At 26.8% G+C, this 18,505-nt stretch overlaps 1 protein-coding gene across 1 annotated transcript in view; it reads left to right on the forward strand.

Annotated features, from left to right (window-relative positions):
* LOC148237603 (neuropeptide Y receptor type 1-like) overlaps positions 1-18,505 on the forward strand; it is a 45,526-nt gene that overhangs the window by 17,388 nt on the left and 9,633 nt on the right. Inside the window, exons 6-7 of the mRNA XM_088181356.1 lie at positions 4,324-4,449; positions 13,692-13,792. Of these exons, the coding sequence (XP_088037482.1) occupies positions 4,324-4,449; positions 13,692-13,792 (227 nt within the window). The remainder of the gene's footprint in view (positions 1-4,323; positions 4,450-13,691; positions 13,793-18,505) is intronic.

Here is an 18,505-nt window from a genome sequence, read left to right on the forward strand (position 1 = left end):
CATACGTAATTTCTTTTCATCGGAGCGGGTTCTTATATCACCAAAGCAAAGATAAAATCGCCGGCCGGTTAGAGTGATAGAAAATCACAAACAAATTGGTGGTTATTCAAATACTTTTTATCTTCCGGGAAAGTATATTTTTAAATATATGGCACAAACACATTTGAAAATATTTTTTACCTGAGTGTCTTATTTTATTACTTAAACAAAAATAGGACGAGTACGAGTGTTCAACATTTATCAATATTTTTTTTTCATTCCCAGACACCTTTCTAAGAAGATGCATATTAGGCATGAATCCGCCTTTACTTATGCAGTGTTATAAATGGATAATAAAATTTCTCGAGAAATCAGAATATTTCTTGAAAACTGAGATTTTCAAGAAGAAACACTAATCTTGACCAAAGTTTAAAATTATATTTTTCATTGTATAACCCGAAAATATTGTCAAATCTGAGTATCACATTTGTGATATATCATCTTATGTAGTATGTATTTACTATGTTCCTATTTCTTATTTTATTTATTATTATTTTATATGATTATTTTTTTTTTTTTTACTGAAATGTTGAATAAACATTCATATCTGTAAACGTTATAAACTAAATATTATTATATACCCCTACATATTGGTAGATCGTGATGATTTTTTATATAAAAAAGTAGATCTAACTACAAAAATGTTGGGTTGCCCTGCTATAGAGTCTTCCAATTTCATTATAATACCACTGATTAATAAATCTTGAATAATGATAATCTGTCAGTTCAAAGTAGGCGGCAAAAAAAACTTAATAGAAATAATTTTACAATATAAATATCCAGGCGGTGCAGTTTTTTCATCTATAGATTTGCAAGATATTAATTTTCCTTTCAGCGTATTCTTTATATTTATAATAAATTTTAAAAATTATTTGTTGATTACATTCAACATTGCTTTTAATGGTTATTCATTAACAACAAATGGAGGTCTTCCTTGAAATTTATTTTATAATCACTAATAGAATATGTATTGAACCAACAATTCTCTGATTAGTAGATTTTTATTTAAAACCCAGATTCATTAATGTCAGTTTTTAATAAACAATTTGTAATAAAGTTTACTACAGTGTATATTATCTTTAATTATAAAATATTAATTCTTGATTATGAGTTAATCCAAAATATTAAGTATAGATAGGTTATAAGCTCACGTTTAAGCACGACGTAATTAAGACGATTTCATATCTAGGTTAAGTGCTGATGAGATACGTCAACGCTTGAACGATTGACTAAACCAAAGTATTTTACTAACTTAACTAAAATATATTCTTACATATAGTTTTAATATAATGTATAAATAGCAAAAATGCTCGAGAGAAAATACATAAAAAGCACGTGCTTTGGTGTATCATATTTTTAAGGTAGCTATTAGGGTAAAAAAATGTGCGAAGCACGGTGTAATAACTTTTTATGCGTTCGCGTATTTCGGGTACGATATGTGAGCAATTTAGTCAAATTAAAACAAAAGTTTTTTAAAATTTAATTTTTCCTGACAAACAACTCGTTGCTCTTCACGCTTGTTAGTTAAAAATGAAAATATCCATATTCATATATTAAACCAAATATTTGAGAATGAAATTTGAGATTTTATAGCTAAAAAGTCATTGAATTATTATTGCTAAAAAAATAACAAAGTAAAAATATAATATGCATATACTACTATAATCAATTATTAGTATTATATATAAAAGCTACACGATGTACTTTTTTTAATTACGTTCGTAGTATAAATTAATGGAAAGTCTCATATTTATTATCCAAGAAATATATAATTCATTTATATTTTAACTGTGTACATAGTATGTACATAGCTCAAATATAAATGTAGTATGTACTACATTCTACATCTACGTTTTTCACAACTCGATTTATATGTTAAATTATTTACTGATGTGAATTTGTTTTAACTTACAAAGACTCGCTTTTTTAATTATAAAATTATTATGTAAAATACCTTAAAATATATACTATTTGCATTTTAATGACATTTATTTTGTGTTTGAGTTGTTCATAAAAATGTCTATAATAAATTATTATATGTTTTTCTGCAATCACGAAACAAAGTTTAATTAATTTGTAAATTAATTTGTTCAAACAAAGATTGAATTTTCGTACATTATTTTCACCGACAGATTAAAATAATTACCTATAATATACCTTATTATAAATATATTTAATATTAAAATAATTTTCTTTGAAATGTTACATTTAATTTTGCACTTTTGTATTTCCTATTTTTTCAATATCATACTTTATATTGTGAAAAAAATACAATGATGAGACTATGTTGTATAAGACTTGAACATTGAAACACAAATATTTAAAATGTATAAAAAGTAAGCAGCAACATGTTTATAATTAAATTATATTTTTTAAGCAGTGATAAACTGAGAAGTATATATATATACAATGTAAGATTTTAATTGCTATGCTACATCTCGAAGCTTTATATTGTTCACTTTGCTTTTTATGGATGACACAATAGAATTAATAAATAACATTCGCTTTTCTTTACTAGAAACCAATTTGAATTGCTCTTTATTGGAACTGTGATGAGATTCTCTTTCTTATTATAATATTTTAATTAATACTATTTCTAGTCAAAATTATACGTTTTACTGGTAATACAGCAATATTTCAATCATAAATACGATAATCCTTCCAAAATCAAATGAAATCATGTTCAGTGCCAAATTTTCCCAAGAAGGGGTCTGATGGAATGTACATTAAAAAAATAAATCCGGACTTTTCAAAACAAATATTCAAAAGATTACAAATTTTGAGGCTCAATTTGAATTTTAATAACCCATCTCAATTAAAATAAGTCACTAAAATGTTTCAAGGTATTTATATGTAGTTTAAATATATTTTGACATTTTTAAATTGCCCTTTAGTTTTATAAATTATAACAAAATTTAACACTTTTGTGATTGATTGATAATTGAAAAAAAACAGATAATCATGTAATTTTATAAAAAAAAAATGAAAAATTTAATTTAAAATTTTTCATATTTTTTTAATTTATTTTAAATAAAAACTGTCAATTCATGAAGTACAAAATTTTTTTATGCTGCTGCTGAATTTATTTAACATTTTTCCAAATTCAAATTAAAAAAAGATTTTTTAAATTTGAATTCAGATTTGCCACTATAAAATTTAAAATAATAATTATATTATATAAATTATTTTTACTTTACACTTTGAAAATATATAAAGAATACAACTTTACATTTCTAATGTGTATTAACTACCTTAACGCCAGTGACTTCGACGCCGGCGAGTCACTTGTTGAAATTTTTTTAACAAATAATTTGAAAATTATTTTTTTATTATTAAAGATTATTGTATGTACTAACTTCATTTATCTGTAAACAATTTTTTTATATTTATTTTTAGAAAAATATACTGACGCGTGAGATGAAATAATTCTCTAAAAAGTCACTGGCATTTAAAGGGTTATATACAAATATTAATTGCAATATTTTTTTAATTAGAAAATTAAAAGTATCACAAAAATTTATCCTAAATTAAATTTATACAAATATTTTTAAATTATTTAATACGGCTGCATTTTATAAAGCACATTATAGTTTTAATCCGTTAAATTCACAGCTGTTTTCAAAGCAGGTAGTGAGAAAAGGGATCGAAATATTTAAATGACACCCCGTAAACATTATTTAACACCAAATTATAGCAGTAATTTTATGAATTAATCTTTGTAGCTAGCTAAATTTTTATTTAAAAACAGCATATCATTTGATTCAATCAAATAATGTATACTATAAATAAATATATTTTCAATATATTTGCAGAAAGAATGCCATTTTTGAGATGATATATTGTGATATAATCGAATTTTAATAATAACATATAATACGTGGCATGGTTATATTTATGAATTATTACCATATTACAACCATGAAATATACCTTACACGTTTAGATTTTTAATAAGCATTATAGTAACTTTAAATACAATGGTATTAAGTTTTCGAACTCTGCTAACGAATTCTAAATAATATTATACATTTATATATACATTAGCTCACTTTGACTAATTTCCCTTTAATTCTAAAGTACCATTGGAACTTTTGCGTCTGAATATTCTATTACAATTAGATATCAATCCATTGTAATTCGAATTAAACACTGTCACAAATTATTCCAAAAGCATATGTATATAAATACATATGTACAGCAAAGATTTGTAGTCAAAACAAGAAAAAACTGTAATAAATTTAACTCGAACGCATCATTCAACCTTAGAATTCCGTCTATGTTTCAGTACTTGACACCATTGTGTGTGATAAGCTTTGTGTACGCCCGAGTGGCTCTCAAACTGTGGGGATCGCGGGCGCCAGGCAACGCTCAATACTCGAGAGACGCCAATCTGATGAAGAACAAGAAGAAGGTATGTTTAATACAAGATTATTTAAAATAAAAATAAAGATCGTTATCCTAATATATGCATAGTATTTTTTGTATATCTTCCTTGCATTTTACTGATATATATTATATTAGTATATTAATATATTATTACTATTATTTTACTTATTCAAAACATGTTTAAGATATATATATATATTAAGTTGAATATAAAATTATTATATCTTTGATATATTTTATTTCATTAGGTAGTTTATTATTAGGTACATCTATCCTATTTTTTACTTTCATATATTGTCTGTTCTTAAAACATGTTTATTCTAGTAAAATAAGCATGCTTATTATATTTTTATTATGTTATATATTAGTATAGATAATGAATTATTTTATAATACACCATAATGTTTCCATAAAATAATACATCCACTTTTCATGTTTATTTACTCGCCTGTTTTTATTTCATTATTGAGAGAAAATAAAATGGTTTTACAGTAAAAAAGTTAGCACTTTTATATGTTATACACATATAATTTTCATATATTCTATAATTGCCGTATTTGCATAATTATGTAAATACACAATATAGTTAAAGTGGTAAAGTTGTATCATGTCAAATATAATTTGTAGTCATATAATTGTTTGTATGGACTCAATTTTTTTATTAAAAAATAATGAAAGACTAAATTATGTAGTAAAATATGTAATATATTTATTAGTTTATATGATTATTAATTACAGATATAAAAAAATATTAAATTTTCTTCACATAGTTGTTATGAAATTAAAATTAAAAATATCTACCAATGTATTTTATCTCATATTTTCATGTCAGCATCATGCTAATATTTTTTTCTCCAAATGATGATCATATTTTGCTGAATCATCTTGCATTTTCACAAAATTCCTATAAAAGAAATCAATATGTTATTTGGTATCCTTCTTGCATACACTTTCTGTTAAAAATGCAAGACATACTTTACTAAATCATCATAGTTTTTTCATTTTACAACTAGCTATTATTTAAAAAATATTTCGCGTTGTTTGACTAGATGAAAAAACTTCAACCTGCTTTATGAAATTCTGGGAATTTTTGTTGAGATATTAAAATTCAGATCTATCTGTATCTAAATCTTTTACGATTTCTTTTCATTAGACCAAGCTGTAAACGTGAAAGGTAGTAAAAAAACATTTTCTGACTTTAAATATAAATTCAAAAAAATATTTTCTTTCTGAGACGTAAACTCTTTCCCCTAAAACCAAGTTTTATTTTTATAATGCTCATGTATTGCTTTTCTATCTCATAAACATCAAAAGAAACAATATTTCATAAAGCCTGTTTATAAACCTATAAAAATAGCAATAGCCCAAGTGCCTTGAAATATTTTATAATAAATATCTACTTTATATTAACATTAAAATTTTATTAGAATATATATCATACATCTATTTAATAATATAGTTATAATTAATAATTATAATCGAATATGTTTAATTTATATTATGTAACAAAATAGTTTTAAGCTGTTTTAAGTATAAATCTATAAACATACGCTAATCATCTGTTTGGTCAGGTATTTTTTTAAATAATAAATCTTAGTTTGTGTTTGATAAATTAAAATCTTTTCATCATATTTTTATTTTCATTATTCAATGATGTTGATGTCGTCTTTGACGTAAATTCATAAAATAATATCTTCCAAAGTTTTTTGTTGAGAGTTACTCTTGAGAATCGCGACAAATCCATTAGTTTATTATAAAATGTATTCTAACATCTAAATATTTTTCAGAAATTAATTGTATTAAATAGTTTTCCATTAGAGATTGGTCAAACATATGTTCATGTAGATCTTGAAAGATACATATGTCCATTAAATATTTTAATACCATATTGACAATTTAGTTTTTATTTAATTTTTGCACTGAATTAATTATAGTTAAACTTATAATACGTTTTATGTAAATTTCAGTTTTAAAACAAATACGGATGACATCTTCTGATGGGTATATTAAATTTTTCAAGTCGATTATGAACAACTAAGAAAACTATTGTTTTTACAAAATAAAACATCACATCAACAAGCTATTATTTTAACTATTGGTTTTTAAGGTCAGTGTTTTTTTTATTACGTCTTTTTGTTTGATAAAGGCATCTGAGTTTTTTAAGTCGATTTTATGAAAGAGTGTAAATATTTCATTTTCACGCGTAAACGTATTTTTATTGAAGTATCTTATTTCCCAAAGTTCTGAAACAGTATCTAAGCCTATTACCGAGGACGCAAAATATTTATTTATATTTTTCGATGGTAAATTAATTAAAGGTACTGCATGTTTTTAATTTATCAAAAATTATTTTTGGTAATGTAAAATAAATCTAATGAAAAATCAAATTGTGCGTCTAACATAAGGAGTCTAAAGCGGACTATCAATGGCAATCTTCCATTTATCATTTGAAAATTTCAACTTAAAACGATGCTTAAAATAATAAAAAAAAAAATATTTTACTGAATATATTTTTAATATAATTATTTTTTTAACGTGGTAATAAATCCGGTATATTGTTTATTTTTAACTTTTATTTAATTGCATTTGCAGATTTCATTGAATAAACGTAAACGTACTATGTATATATAAATATTAAAAATAAATTCGTATATTTTAATCATCGGTTAAGTTCGGCCCTGTCAAACACACAGACACGAGTGAGATTATGTTTTGTGCGTGAGACGTATCGAGTGACGCTTAAAAACCGTTTGTTTGTATTAGGTAAAACGTATTAATATGTGCTTACGCGTGAAAAGTTATGCTATTTATATTCTTTAATAGTTTTCTACTATGACTTTTACACCATATAACTTAACAAAACCCCCTTATTATTTGATTAATTAAATATGGTGATCCGTCGCATACGGCGTGACGTCAGTGGACAGAATTATAACATGGACGTAGTTTAATTTTCACCGCGAGCCCCGTTTCTATATATTCTCTGTTCTGTGGTTTCACGCAAAAACGTCCTTTTGACAAATACATTAAGTTTGTGAAAAACAAAAAGTTTGCAGAATTTTATAAATAAGTAAAAAATAAATTTATATGAAGTAAAAATGTCACTATTTTGAATATAAACGCAATGTTTTTAATCAGAACAACGTAATTTTTCATATCTATTTTACCGAAACGGTAATCCAGAGAGTCGCAACTTGCTCTTATACCTTTACCAATATATTACGTAGGAGTGAATATAGTTTGACAGAGATAGCATATATAATAAGTCTAAAGAGAATAAACTTTTTAAAGTATTTTCGGATCGCATCATGAGACGATGTTAGAAAAAAATGTGCAAATAATAAAGTTTGCGAATATGACTTATATTTTAATTAAAAAACAATCAGGAGATTTTTAGAAAAACATGCATTGAATATTGTTTTTTCGCCTTTGAAAATACATATGATTTATAACGTTTCTAATAAAAGTGGTAAAAGACTTGTTACAAATATTTTTTTAAAGAATATTCAATCCAATCGTTATTATCATTTGTGACTTTGCTACTTGCGTCGATCAAGTGTATTTATTATGATGACGCACGTGACGATCGGAGATTGCAAGTAATTACGTAAACAAAGAGATGGTTGCCTTGCTCTTGATTCTCCATCTGTTTTATTTATGACTGTTACGCAATGTGTTTAATAAGAAAGGCTATAAACAATAACAAATCTCTTTCCACCACCCAAATCGTCGATAATAGACAATGCAAAACGACCTTTTCTATTTCGACCAGCGTATATAAGCTGGGTACATAACGTATATCAGACACTTCCTTTCGGAAGTCACTCCTGTCTGCAGTTTCATTATAACTTCTACCAGATACTTTCGACTTATCACTCACAAGAGTTCATCCGAACTCATAACAAGTAGAGCTGAGCTGAGCATCGACCGAAACTTAAAAAATAGAGAAAGCAACTGTTGAAAAAGACTGAAAACATCACTTAACTATAGTAATCACAAATTGTACGTGAATCAAACATTGCTTCATATCGATTATTAATGTAGGATAACAATAACTTTGCCTTCTATAAAAATTAATTCACTGGAATCAGACTCTCTTAACGTTTAGAATGGAAAAATAATACAGAAATTACTCAAACGAAAAATATAGTATATTAGAATAAAAAAAATCAGAATTTACTTTATATATTTTAATTGAGTTTTAAGATGTTTGCAAAACATAAGTAGAGCTCTCTAAAACAATAAAATTATTAAAATTAAATAGATATTGTTAAACAGTCTGTTGAACATCTTTCGATAATTGCTTTAATGTTAATGACTACTTAAGGGCCAATCACTCACCCGCGGGTTGAAACGGAGTGTTTATTTAGTACCGATATAATATGCGTTTTTACTAAATTATAGTATTATACTTTGTAATATAATAATTCAATATTAATAATATAATATAATATGTTATGTGTATAGGTTTGCATTTGATAAAATATTTGCTAAATGCCTTTCAATAATCGCTCCTAATTTAGAACCTAATTAGCAACATTAAGTATAATATGACAAGTTTAAAACAAACAGTGCATGCTGTAGAATTTCCATTTCGGTGGTCGTTCGACAACAATGGATTCATTTACCAGGCTTTATATAACTTTGAAACTAGCAATGAGGTCAGATAGGCGGTATAATGATCCAGTCCGATAACTCTATAATATTCAGTCAAATATGTTTAACTCCCTGATGGATTATTACGCAGAAGTTTTACAACCAAGTTTAATTGAACGTAGAAATTTTCCAATTTGAATTAGTGAAGTTTAGTACATAAGCTGACCCTTGTTAGAATTACCAAGCTTGGAAGTGCCATGTATTTTTTTAAGCAAAATTACTTCTGGACGTCAAAGCTTAAATAACTCTAAAATTACAAAAGTTTTATGTGAAACGTAACATTTATACGGAACACGTGTCACTTTAGTTCGTAATTGAGTGACCCACAAATAAGAAAAATATATGTTTGTCATAGTTATGTAGAGAATTATTATTTTATATATTTTTATTGCAAGTATGAGTGTATCAGCCATACTTTTAATTGATAGTATAAGTTATTTTAGAATCCAATTCCACTATCGAGTCGGAAATCAAAACTAATGCTACTCGAACCATAACATTTATTTTATGTGCAGTTTCCGACCCCTAAAAATAACTATCAAGTACTGTTTCATTTTATATAGAACTATTATTATATATTTATGCTTAAGATATCGATTGATTAAAACTTATTTATAGAGACTATGTTTGATTGATTAAAACTCTGAACGGCTTACTTTATTTAAGTATTTTGAGAGAAAATAAATTATCGCACTTTTTTCCAATTGAATTAATATATACGTAGCATCTCTGTATCGCAATTAATTATAATAAAATATAAATATCCCACCCTATTCATTAAAATTTTATACTTCAATTTTTCAGAAACATTATTTTTATATTAATATTCTCATCTCCAGCATCGAATCATAAAAAACGAACAGATGTTAAAAGTATATAAAGAGGTAGTCAAGTACTATGAGATATTTTGTGGCTCAAATGTAACGAGGTATTTGGAAGGAGGAAAGTTGAGGTGCTTCTATGGTTTCAATCTTTATGGGAGATCTTAAAGAAGAGGCCTAAAATTTTTTATTGTGTCATTAAATAGGTAAAAGGCTTAAAAAACTGATTTTTAGTCTCAACAACAAAGGCATAGATTAAATTTAATGGAATGAAATAAATTACTTTGTGCAATAAAATTTCTATATATATTGACTGAAATAATGTATCTGCATGCCACGATAATTAAATTCTCACTATGCTTAAATGAATAAGTTAATTACAACCACATAATATAACACAACTACATGCTACACAATTAAATTTAAATGCAATTCATAATATCACATATATAGATCAAACTATTGAATTTCATAGTTCATATTTAATTACCTGTAATCCTAATTTGCATATTGCTACGTGTCAATAAAATAAAATCGACTAAATTAAAATTTTGTAAACACGATATCTAACTAATTATATCAGTAAAATCTATTAATTCGATTAACTTATATGTAATATAATTTACAACTTATAGATGTCACTGCAGATAGGGCCGGTTTTTTAATATATTTTTTTTAAATAAAAATTCGAGTGCGCTGCCGGGACTCGAACCCGCAACCTCAGAGTTTTTAATCTGAAACTTTACGAACTTTGCTATTCCGCCCTTAAATTATTAAAATTAAATTAAATTAAAATACAAGTGTGAGCTTTTTAACAATTTATATTTATATTCATAACTACATATCCATGATTATTATTCTTTGACTACAAAAACGAACTATAAAAATCTGGAGCTGACCAATTAATATAATATTTTTTTGAAAATTTACCTTTCTATCTTTTTTTCCCATATCTAGTCAAATAAGCTGTAGCCATATGTTTTTACTCTCAAATTCCCGGTGCTATCTTTACGACAGGAAGCATAAAATGTAGATGTTTCTACTTCTCTATCATATCTTGTTCCTAGAAACTCTAAACCAATGACAATTATGCATATATATTTTTTTATTAAAAACAATCAACAAATTATGATATATTTTCAAAGTTTTTATTTACAAAATGATTGAAAAATATAATAATATTTAAGCTTAAAAAAGTTATTTAATTTTAAAATAGTAGTGTTTTATGGCCGTTCTATGTAATTAATCATCATAGTGGTTTTGTTTGAACTCCTTCTTAGATGCTGTGAATGCGTTGAAAAGTTGGAATAAACAATCGTTACATGGTTGCGCACGAGGAGTAGGAATCATGTTCATGTGTGAGGGTCCTGTGAGAAATATCTACCTATAATTAAATTATTTTTTTGAAACTATGTTTAAATGCGATTATAGGTTTTGAATTAAATACCTTACTTTAATCTAATAACACATTTGTGGTATATTTTAAAGCAGAAGGTTTCTGTACAAACTCTTAATCTTAAATATGCTAAAAAATGTATCAGCTATAATTGAAGAAAAAATATGCTTTATTTATATTTTATGCAATTAATAAGACATAAGATACATTTATATGGGTGCCCAATAATTCATGCTAAAATTTTTACATGCATCATATTTTAGAATAATAACTTATTAAAAAAATCTGCATATAGGTTATTTTTTATCCATGAAATGTTTCGTGAATCTGTCTCCTATATGTTTATTTTTTCACGAAGTAATGCTTAGTATCCGAATGAAGTGATGTGTATTTCTAAAAGTAATTTTATGTTTGCTGTCTAGCCACTTTGACATGTCTTGTGTGGGTTTATTTTGAGCAATTTATCCAAAAGAAAGAGCCAACCTCTATGTTACGCCGCTAGACGAAAATTACATCTTGAGCCAGAATTTTTAGCACGCTTTTGTGTTCCATTATTTGTCTTTTAGTAGTAGTCAGCTATAACAACTTAATGGCTATAAATTATTGTATTGTCTGTTTTTGGCATAATAACGACATTTAAAAATTCAACTACCATTTATTATATTATTTTTAAACACATTTAAAGAGTGTTGTATCTATATGCATAACTATCAGGCTTGTTTACTATTAAGTCTGGTATTTTAGTAATGTAATAATTTTTTTATATCTTTGTTTTGACACGTAATTAATATGATATTAAAATTATAATGTTTTTCACAATACAAATAAACGATTTATATCTAATAGAAGTAGAATATTCCGAAAGGCGTCAGTTCTGTGACAAACCCGAGCGAACATTCAGTTACAAATGATCTTTTCCATTTCCCTAGACAAGCATTATTATTCGTAGTACATATTTCACCCTTTCAAAGAACGCAATAGAGAGACGACGTAGGGAAATGAGTAACTAGCTATATTTATTATACTAAAGGTTTTGTTTTAGTTTATTTATATAATGGGAAAGTTTCGGAATAACTAGAATGACATACCACTTTCTTATGTAATGTTAAATATTTGTGAAAGTGGTCACTAGAGATTTTATTTATATTATTTATAATACTTGCTCAGAAATTGATCGAGTGGGTAGCTGCGATACTACTGAAATGAAAAAGCGGTGATTGAATCAGTCTAAGCAGTAAAAAATAATAAATTGCCCCCAAAGCCGCAGTGAATCGTAGTAAAAATAGAACCAAGAAAATAGATTTTCTGCTGAAAAAATGCATTTGATTTTTATACGGTGTAGAAATTTAGGGGAAAATACGCATGTATAGTTATACCATAATGGGTAATAAATCATTATTTAGTATTAAATAATTCAGCTTATGTGCTTAACCGAGATTCAACCTGTTGAAGTATGTTTATTGAATAAAAATAAAGAGCATTTTGAAAGATTGGATAGGGAATTTACTCAATTTATTACCTTATTTAATGATAAAAATACTCACAAGTAAAAGCCAAAAAAATAATGACAATATATATTTATATAATAGTTTTAAAGTATCAAGCAAATGCAGTGTTTGAGAGTGAAATTTGAACATGAGCAACCATAATTTTACAAATATAATAATTATTTTTAATACAGAAAAAAAAATATTATAGCCTTATTTTTTTATTGCATCACATATTCATTAATTATATTAATAAATTTGTTCATTTATATTTATTTCATCGAAGCGACATCAAAAAATCATACATCACATTGAGATCAAATCACTCGTATTTTAATGAATACATCTGTTCTCTAGCATAACAAAATGCCATTTTATGTAATTAATATTACCTAAACTGGATACGCAATCATGTCGTAAATGAAATAAAGTATGGCAGACGTTTTTTTCAAGTCAATCACTTAATAATCTACTGCTTTCGACGATTCCATTTAACATTTCATGCTATATTAAAACCGATTTTACAGAGGGTTTAAAAACCTGAATAAATATTATGTATAATTTATATTTAAACCGTGCACGAAAATATTTATGATGAAAGGAATTGACTTAAGTTCACTTTACATTACAAAACGTGCGAATCTACGCACCCTTTATCAGTGCTTCTTTTACATTTAAATTCGCGAATGTACAGCGTTTATAGTATATGTATATTAAAATAAATATTTTGGCAATGTATTTCTAATAAATTTATCAAGAAAAGGGACATTGTTAGAAAAGAAATTCGTCTTGGACGTGTCGAGACTTTTAAGCGACATATAGTCCATTTTATTGACAGTTACTCGGCTAACTGCTGATCTGTCTTTTCGAGTTAAATCTACAGTTAAAAAGTTACTTTTAATTGCAGGTGATAAAGATGCTATTCATCGTCGTGGCATTGTTCGCAATATGCTGGCTGCCTTTACAGACATACAACGTTTTACAAGACACCTTTCCAAAGATAAACGAGTGAGTATATACATATATTATAGTTAAATATAAATGTGGAACATGTTTGAATAGTATTGTGCTTTGGAAATGTAAACATTTTGCCTTTTCCTTTCTCCCTTAACCCTGCTTTTTGCAATTTTACATTTTTTTACATCAAAGTAACCGCATGACATATGTGTTGACCCTATTAAGGTGAAGCTCGGGCAGTGAAATATAAAAGCCCGCAACGTGGTGAATTTTTTATTTGCCTCCAAGAGGTTTTTTTTTGAAATACATAGTATTATGTGTGAATCCAAAATCACGGTATTTTTCAGAAATGTCATTTATGATTCTGTACTTAAAGGATTGCAAAGAGTTTTAAGTCTCAATCAATTTACTTAAGACAAATAAAAGTTTCGATTTCAAAATTAAACTTTTCCCCATGAAAAACTACTAGTTTGCTCAATTTTTTATTTGTGTACTACTATTATACAAAAATACAATAATTTTGCAATTGATTTATATGTATCAAAACTTCAAACAATACTAAAGTATAATATTAGCAAAATAATAAACACAATGAAGTAAAAAGTGTAAGCCTAATATAATCGACTATAACAAGAAATAAATTAAAATTATAATCCATAAAACTGAATACATCACAATCATAGGAAAACATGTAAAAATATAATTTATTTTTTTCTCAATTGTAATAAAAATAATTTAACATAAAAACATAAACTTAATTATAATATTACAGTATTATGTCTGTTTTAGTAATAGATTTGCAGCTCAAATTATTTATCGATATTTTTTCAAAGCATTCTATTTTATATATATATATATTATATAATAATAATAAAATTAGCTTATACTTGTGGCAAAAATGCAAAATAATTTTTAAGTGTAATGCCTGCACTACTCTCTGGAAGTTGGCCAAAGTTGGCCAAGGACGGAGAATATAGTGGGTTACTTCGGTCGAGTTTGGTTCTGCCCGCTCTAAAATCTTTCAGAAGTTGTGCAAGGTTACCGAGAACGGGAGGTAAAGTGGGGGTAATTCAGTCGACTTGGCCAGCTTCGAGCGCTTTCGAACATTGTCTGCATTGAGCTGCTCTTTCGAGCGCAAACGGTGAGATACTTCCCCTTTCGCTCTCTCGCGTGTTAAGTGACGAGAGTGAGAGAGATATGGTGTTTTGCAAACTGAGATATAACGAGTAACTCGGCTCAATTTCAGTATGCGCGTAGGCGCTCTATAGTTAACACGCATGTCGAGCGCTTCATCGTGGTCACGTGGTCAAGTTATGCTTATCGTGGACTTCAACAGACTCGTACTGACATCTTTGAATATTTTAGGGCACAAAAAGGGATTAATTATATTTTTGATAGTATATTCTTCTAACAGATATCGTTATTATATTTTTTTTCATATAAAATAAATAATTAAAATATAATTAGTGGTACTTGATTTTGTTAAAAAAAATCGTTTCGAATATCCTTATGTATTTTCCTAGATCGGTTTATATAAATGTCACACCATAACTAATTCTTATTTAGAATCGATGGCGACAAATTCTAGGATAGTCACAGATGTGGTGTTCGTATTCTGAAGTATAATTTTTATGCCTTATGCTATTTGCAAAAGCCGACAAAGATTTTGCGTAAATTGGATATTTACGACCGAAAAGCTTTCACTGATTTTGTATTGGTGAGTGCCCACACAAACTTTTGTAATTATCAGTAGCGTAATTTTAATAAAATGACATTTTTCGATCGCGCGCAAATATGCCAGCTGTACCTGACAGAGGCCGCCATCCGGACGTCATTCACGGCCGCCGTCCGGACGGCATATGAAATTTGCAGCAGTGTGGTCGCTTACTCGAAGTCGTAGGTCTCGGCCGACTTCAGTTGTAACTTCGGTTCGGACAACTTCCAGAGAGTGTAGTCAGGCATAAAGTGTTGATTTTCTACATATGAACATATTTTTTTATACATATATATTTAACGAGGCTGCATTAAAAATCTTATTTAGCCCAAAATAAATTGTGTTGTATAAAATGTATATGAGTCGAAGAAAATAACATATTCTTCGGGGAATCAGATTTTTTGCATACATTTGTATGTTACGGAAATATCTTATATATAATTGTTCTAATCCGCTTCCGCCGTCGCTTCCGGACGCGCATAACTTTCAATGAAACATTCTCCGTTCAATTCTATACTCTGTAAATCGTATCGCTTTGTATTAACAGTGTGTAACAATACACGTAAACAAAGGAAATATATTTAATTATAATAATAAATAATAATAAAAATTAAAATTGAATTTGTTCCGATTGATTTTCGAGCCGCCGGTAATGCGTTCTGTTGTTTCGACCAATCAAAAATAAGCATTCAAATATTCAAATAGCGTCGACCAATGAAAAATAAGCATTCAAATTCAAATAGATAGTACCGTGACAACACTTTTAAATAATTATTATTTAATAATAAAATTTTGCTACGCGACAATAATTTTCATTAATTCGTCATTTGACTGAATAAAAATGAAATATATACATAATGTGTTGAGGATTAGAAGAATACATTGATTAAACTAGATAAACAATCATAAAATAATCTTCGTAATGAAATTTTCAAATTTTGAATTCCCGGCGACGGGCTCCGAGGCCTAAAAGTGAGTTTTTGCTTTTATAAATAATCGGATTGCAAATTAACTAGGTGTGTTATAACTATGAAAATTAAATATATACATAATGTGTTGAGGATAAGAAGAATACATTGATTAAATTAGATAAACAATCATAAAACAATCTTTGTAATGAAATCTTCAAATTTTGAAATCCCGTCGCCGGGCTCCGAGGCCGAAAAGTGAGTTTTACTTTTATTTTACATAAACATTATCATTGCTTTCCGATTTAATACATATATACGTTAGATTTTAAGAATTTTAAATTAACCAGTTATGTTTTAAACATGAACGTGTAATATATCCTTAGTATGTGAGGATTGAAAGTTAATGTCGATCAAATCGGCGCTGTCGGACAGCTTATAAATGTGTAGTTTCTTGGATGTTATCTAATAAACGACATTTTACAATGATTATAAATATGTGATTGCATACCTGGAATAATCGATAGCCAAAATATCTAAGAGTGGGTTATTTTTAATTCCGATGTGGCAAAATATGTACAATTTTTGTTCTGTGCCATCATTCCTCTTTCTGAATAGCCAAATTTAAGATATTCAGTTACATCAAACTTATGTAGTATGTTCTTTATAAAAAGATAATACTTGCTGACAGTGACTTCAACATGAGAAGATTAACTCTTTGTTTATATATACCAATTCTACGTTGTAGCCATATAGGTCATCAAATTGTTCCATCATTGCTTCTGAAAAATAATTAAAAAACAATAAGACTCCTATCAAGAGTAAACATTGAACACATTATTACTACTAATATAATCCATAAATTAAATTTAAACGACAACCGAAGAACAAAATTGATGGATGTACTGTAGAGGATTAAACACGTAGATTGGCATCTCTTCATCTTCTACAAAATTGTCACAATATGTCATATATTTTTTATTATTACCAGCATTGTAATATGTTTAATTAACTTCGGTATGTATACCTTTAATTGCAAAATCACCGCTGTTTGTCTTTTAATATTAGATCCTGGAAAGTCAATAGTAATTTTGTTAGAATAACCGTGTTATATTATTCATTTATAACTAAACACTTACTGGCACACCCACAATTTATAGTTTTGTCTATAATTTCAAATGCTGCATCACTTGAATCATTTTCAACTATCACTTTGTAACAAAAGTGCCGCGATTATAACATATTTCGCAGCGGACACAGCGAGCGCTTACCAGATGTGACAGAACTGTCAGATGTAAGCAAATTTGGGAAGTCCCGCGCTTGAGAACGAACTAAATTGATTTTAACGAACGAAATTGATTTTAACGATTTAAATTGTAAAACATTTATTAAAATATGTATAAAAATCATCAAATACTAAAAAAAATGTTTTTTAAAATATTTTTTTAGTTTATAGATTTAAAATATAATATAAATAATGTGGATATGTATTAGCTTCTCTATACAGAAAAAATATGTACCTAAATTTTGGCGAATGTTGGCAATTTAAAGTTTTAGTTTTTAGAGAATTTTTAAAACTTTGCTTTAAAAAATATTTTCAACAAAAAGGGGCAAAGTTTCAAAATAAGTACTATTCATTACCAACCAACTACTAAGCGCACAGTATTGCAAAAATCCCTCTTACTGACACTTTTGAAAGTAAACTACACAAAAATGTATAACACTAATTAATATTTTTTAAATTATAATGTTTCAGAATAAAATTTCAAGATTTATTCAAAATATTTTTTTCAACATTAAAAATATTTTCTATTTTATTATGGATTTTAAATATTATTAATTTATTATAGATTTTAAATATCTTTAGTTTATTATTAATTTTAAATACAGTGAAAACTTTTTACACTCATTAATTATTAAAATATATAATGCTGAGCAGAAAAACATTTACTTTAAAAAAGATGTAAATCAAAATATTTTTTAATCAAAAAAGACAAAAGTTTCAAAATTATTTATATTTTTAAAGCGCACTTTTGGTCTAAAGAAACAGATTAGGTGCTTGATATTTTTAGTTTATTGTTTCTTTCTAATTAGTAAATGTAATTAAAAACTGACTTTTATATTTACACATAAAACATAGAA

Source organism: Plectrocnemia conspersa, unplaced genomic scaffold (genome assembly GCF_051122295.1).
Source record: "Plectrocnemia conspersa isolate PC_06_02 unplaced genomic scaffold, ASM5112229v1 ptg000002l, whole genome shotgun sequence".
Classification (NCBI taxonomy): domain Eukaryota; kingdom Metazoa; phylum Arthropoda; class Insecta; order Trichoptera; family Polycentropodidae; genus Plectrocnemia; species Plectrocnemia conspersa.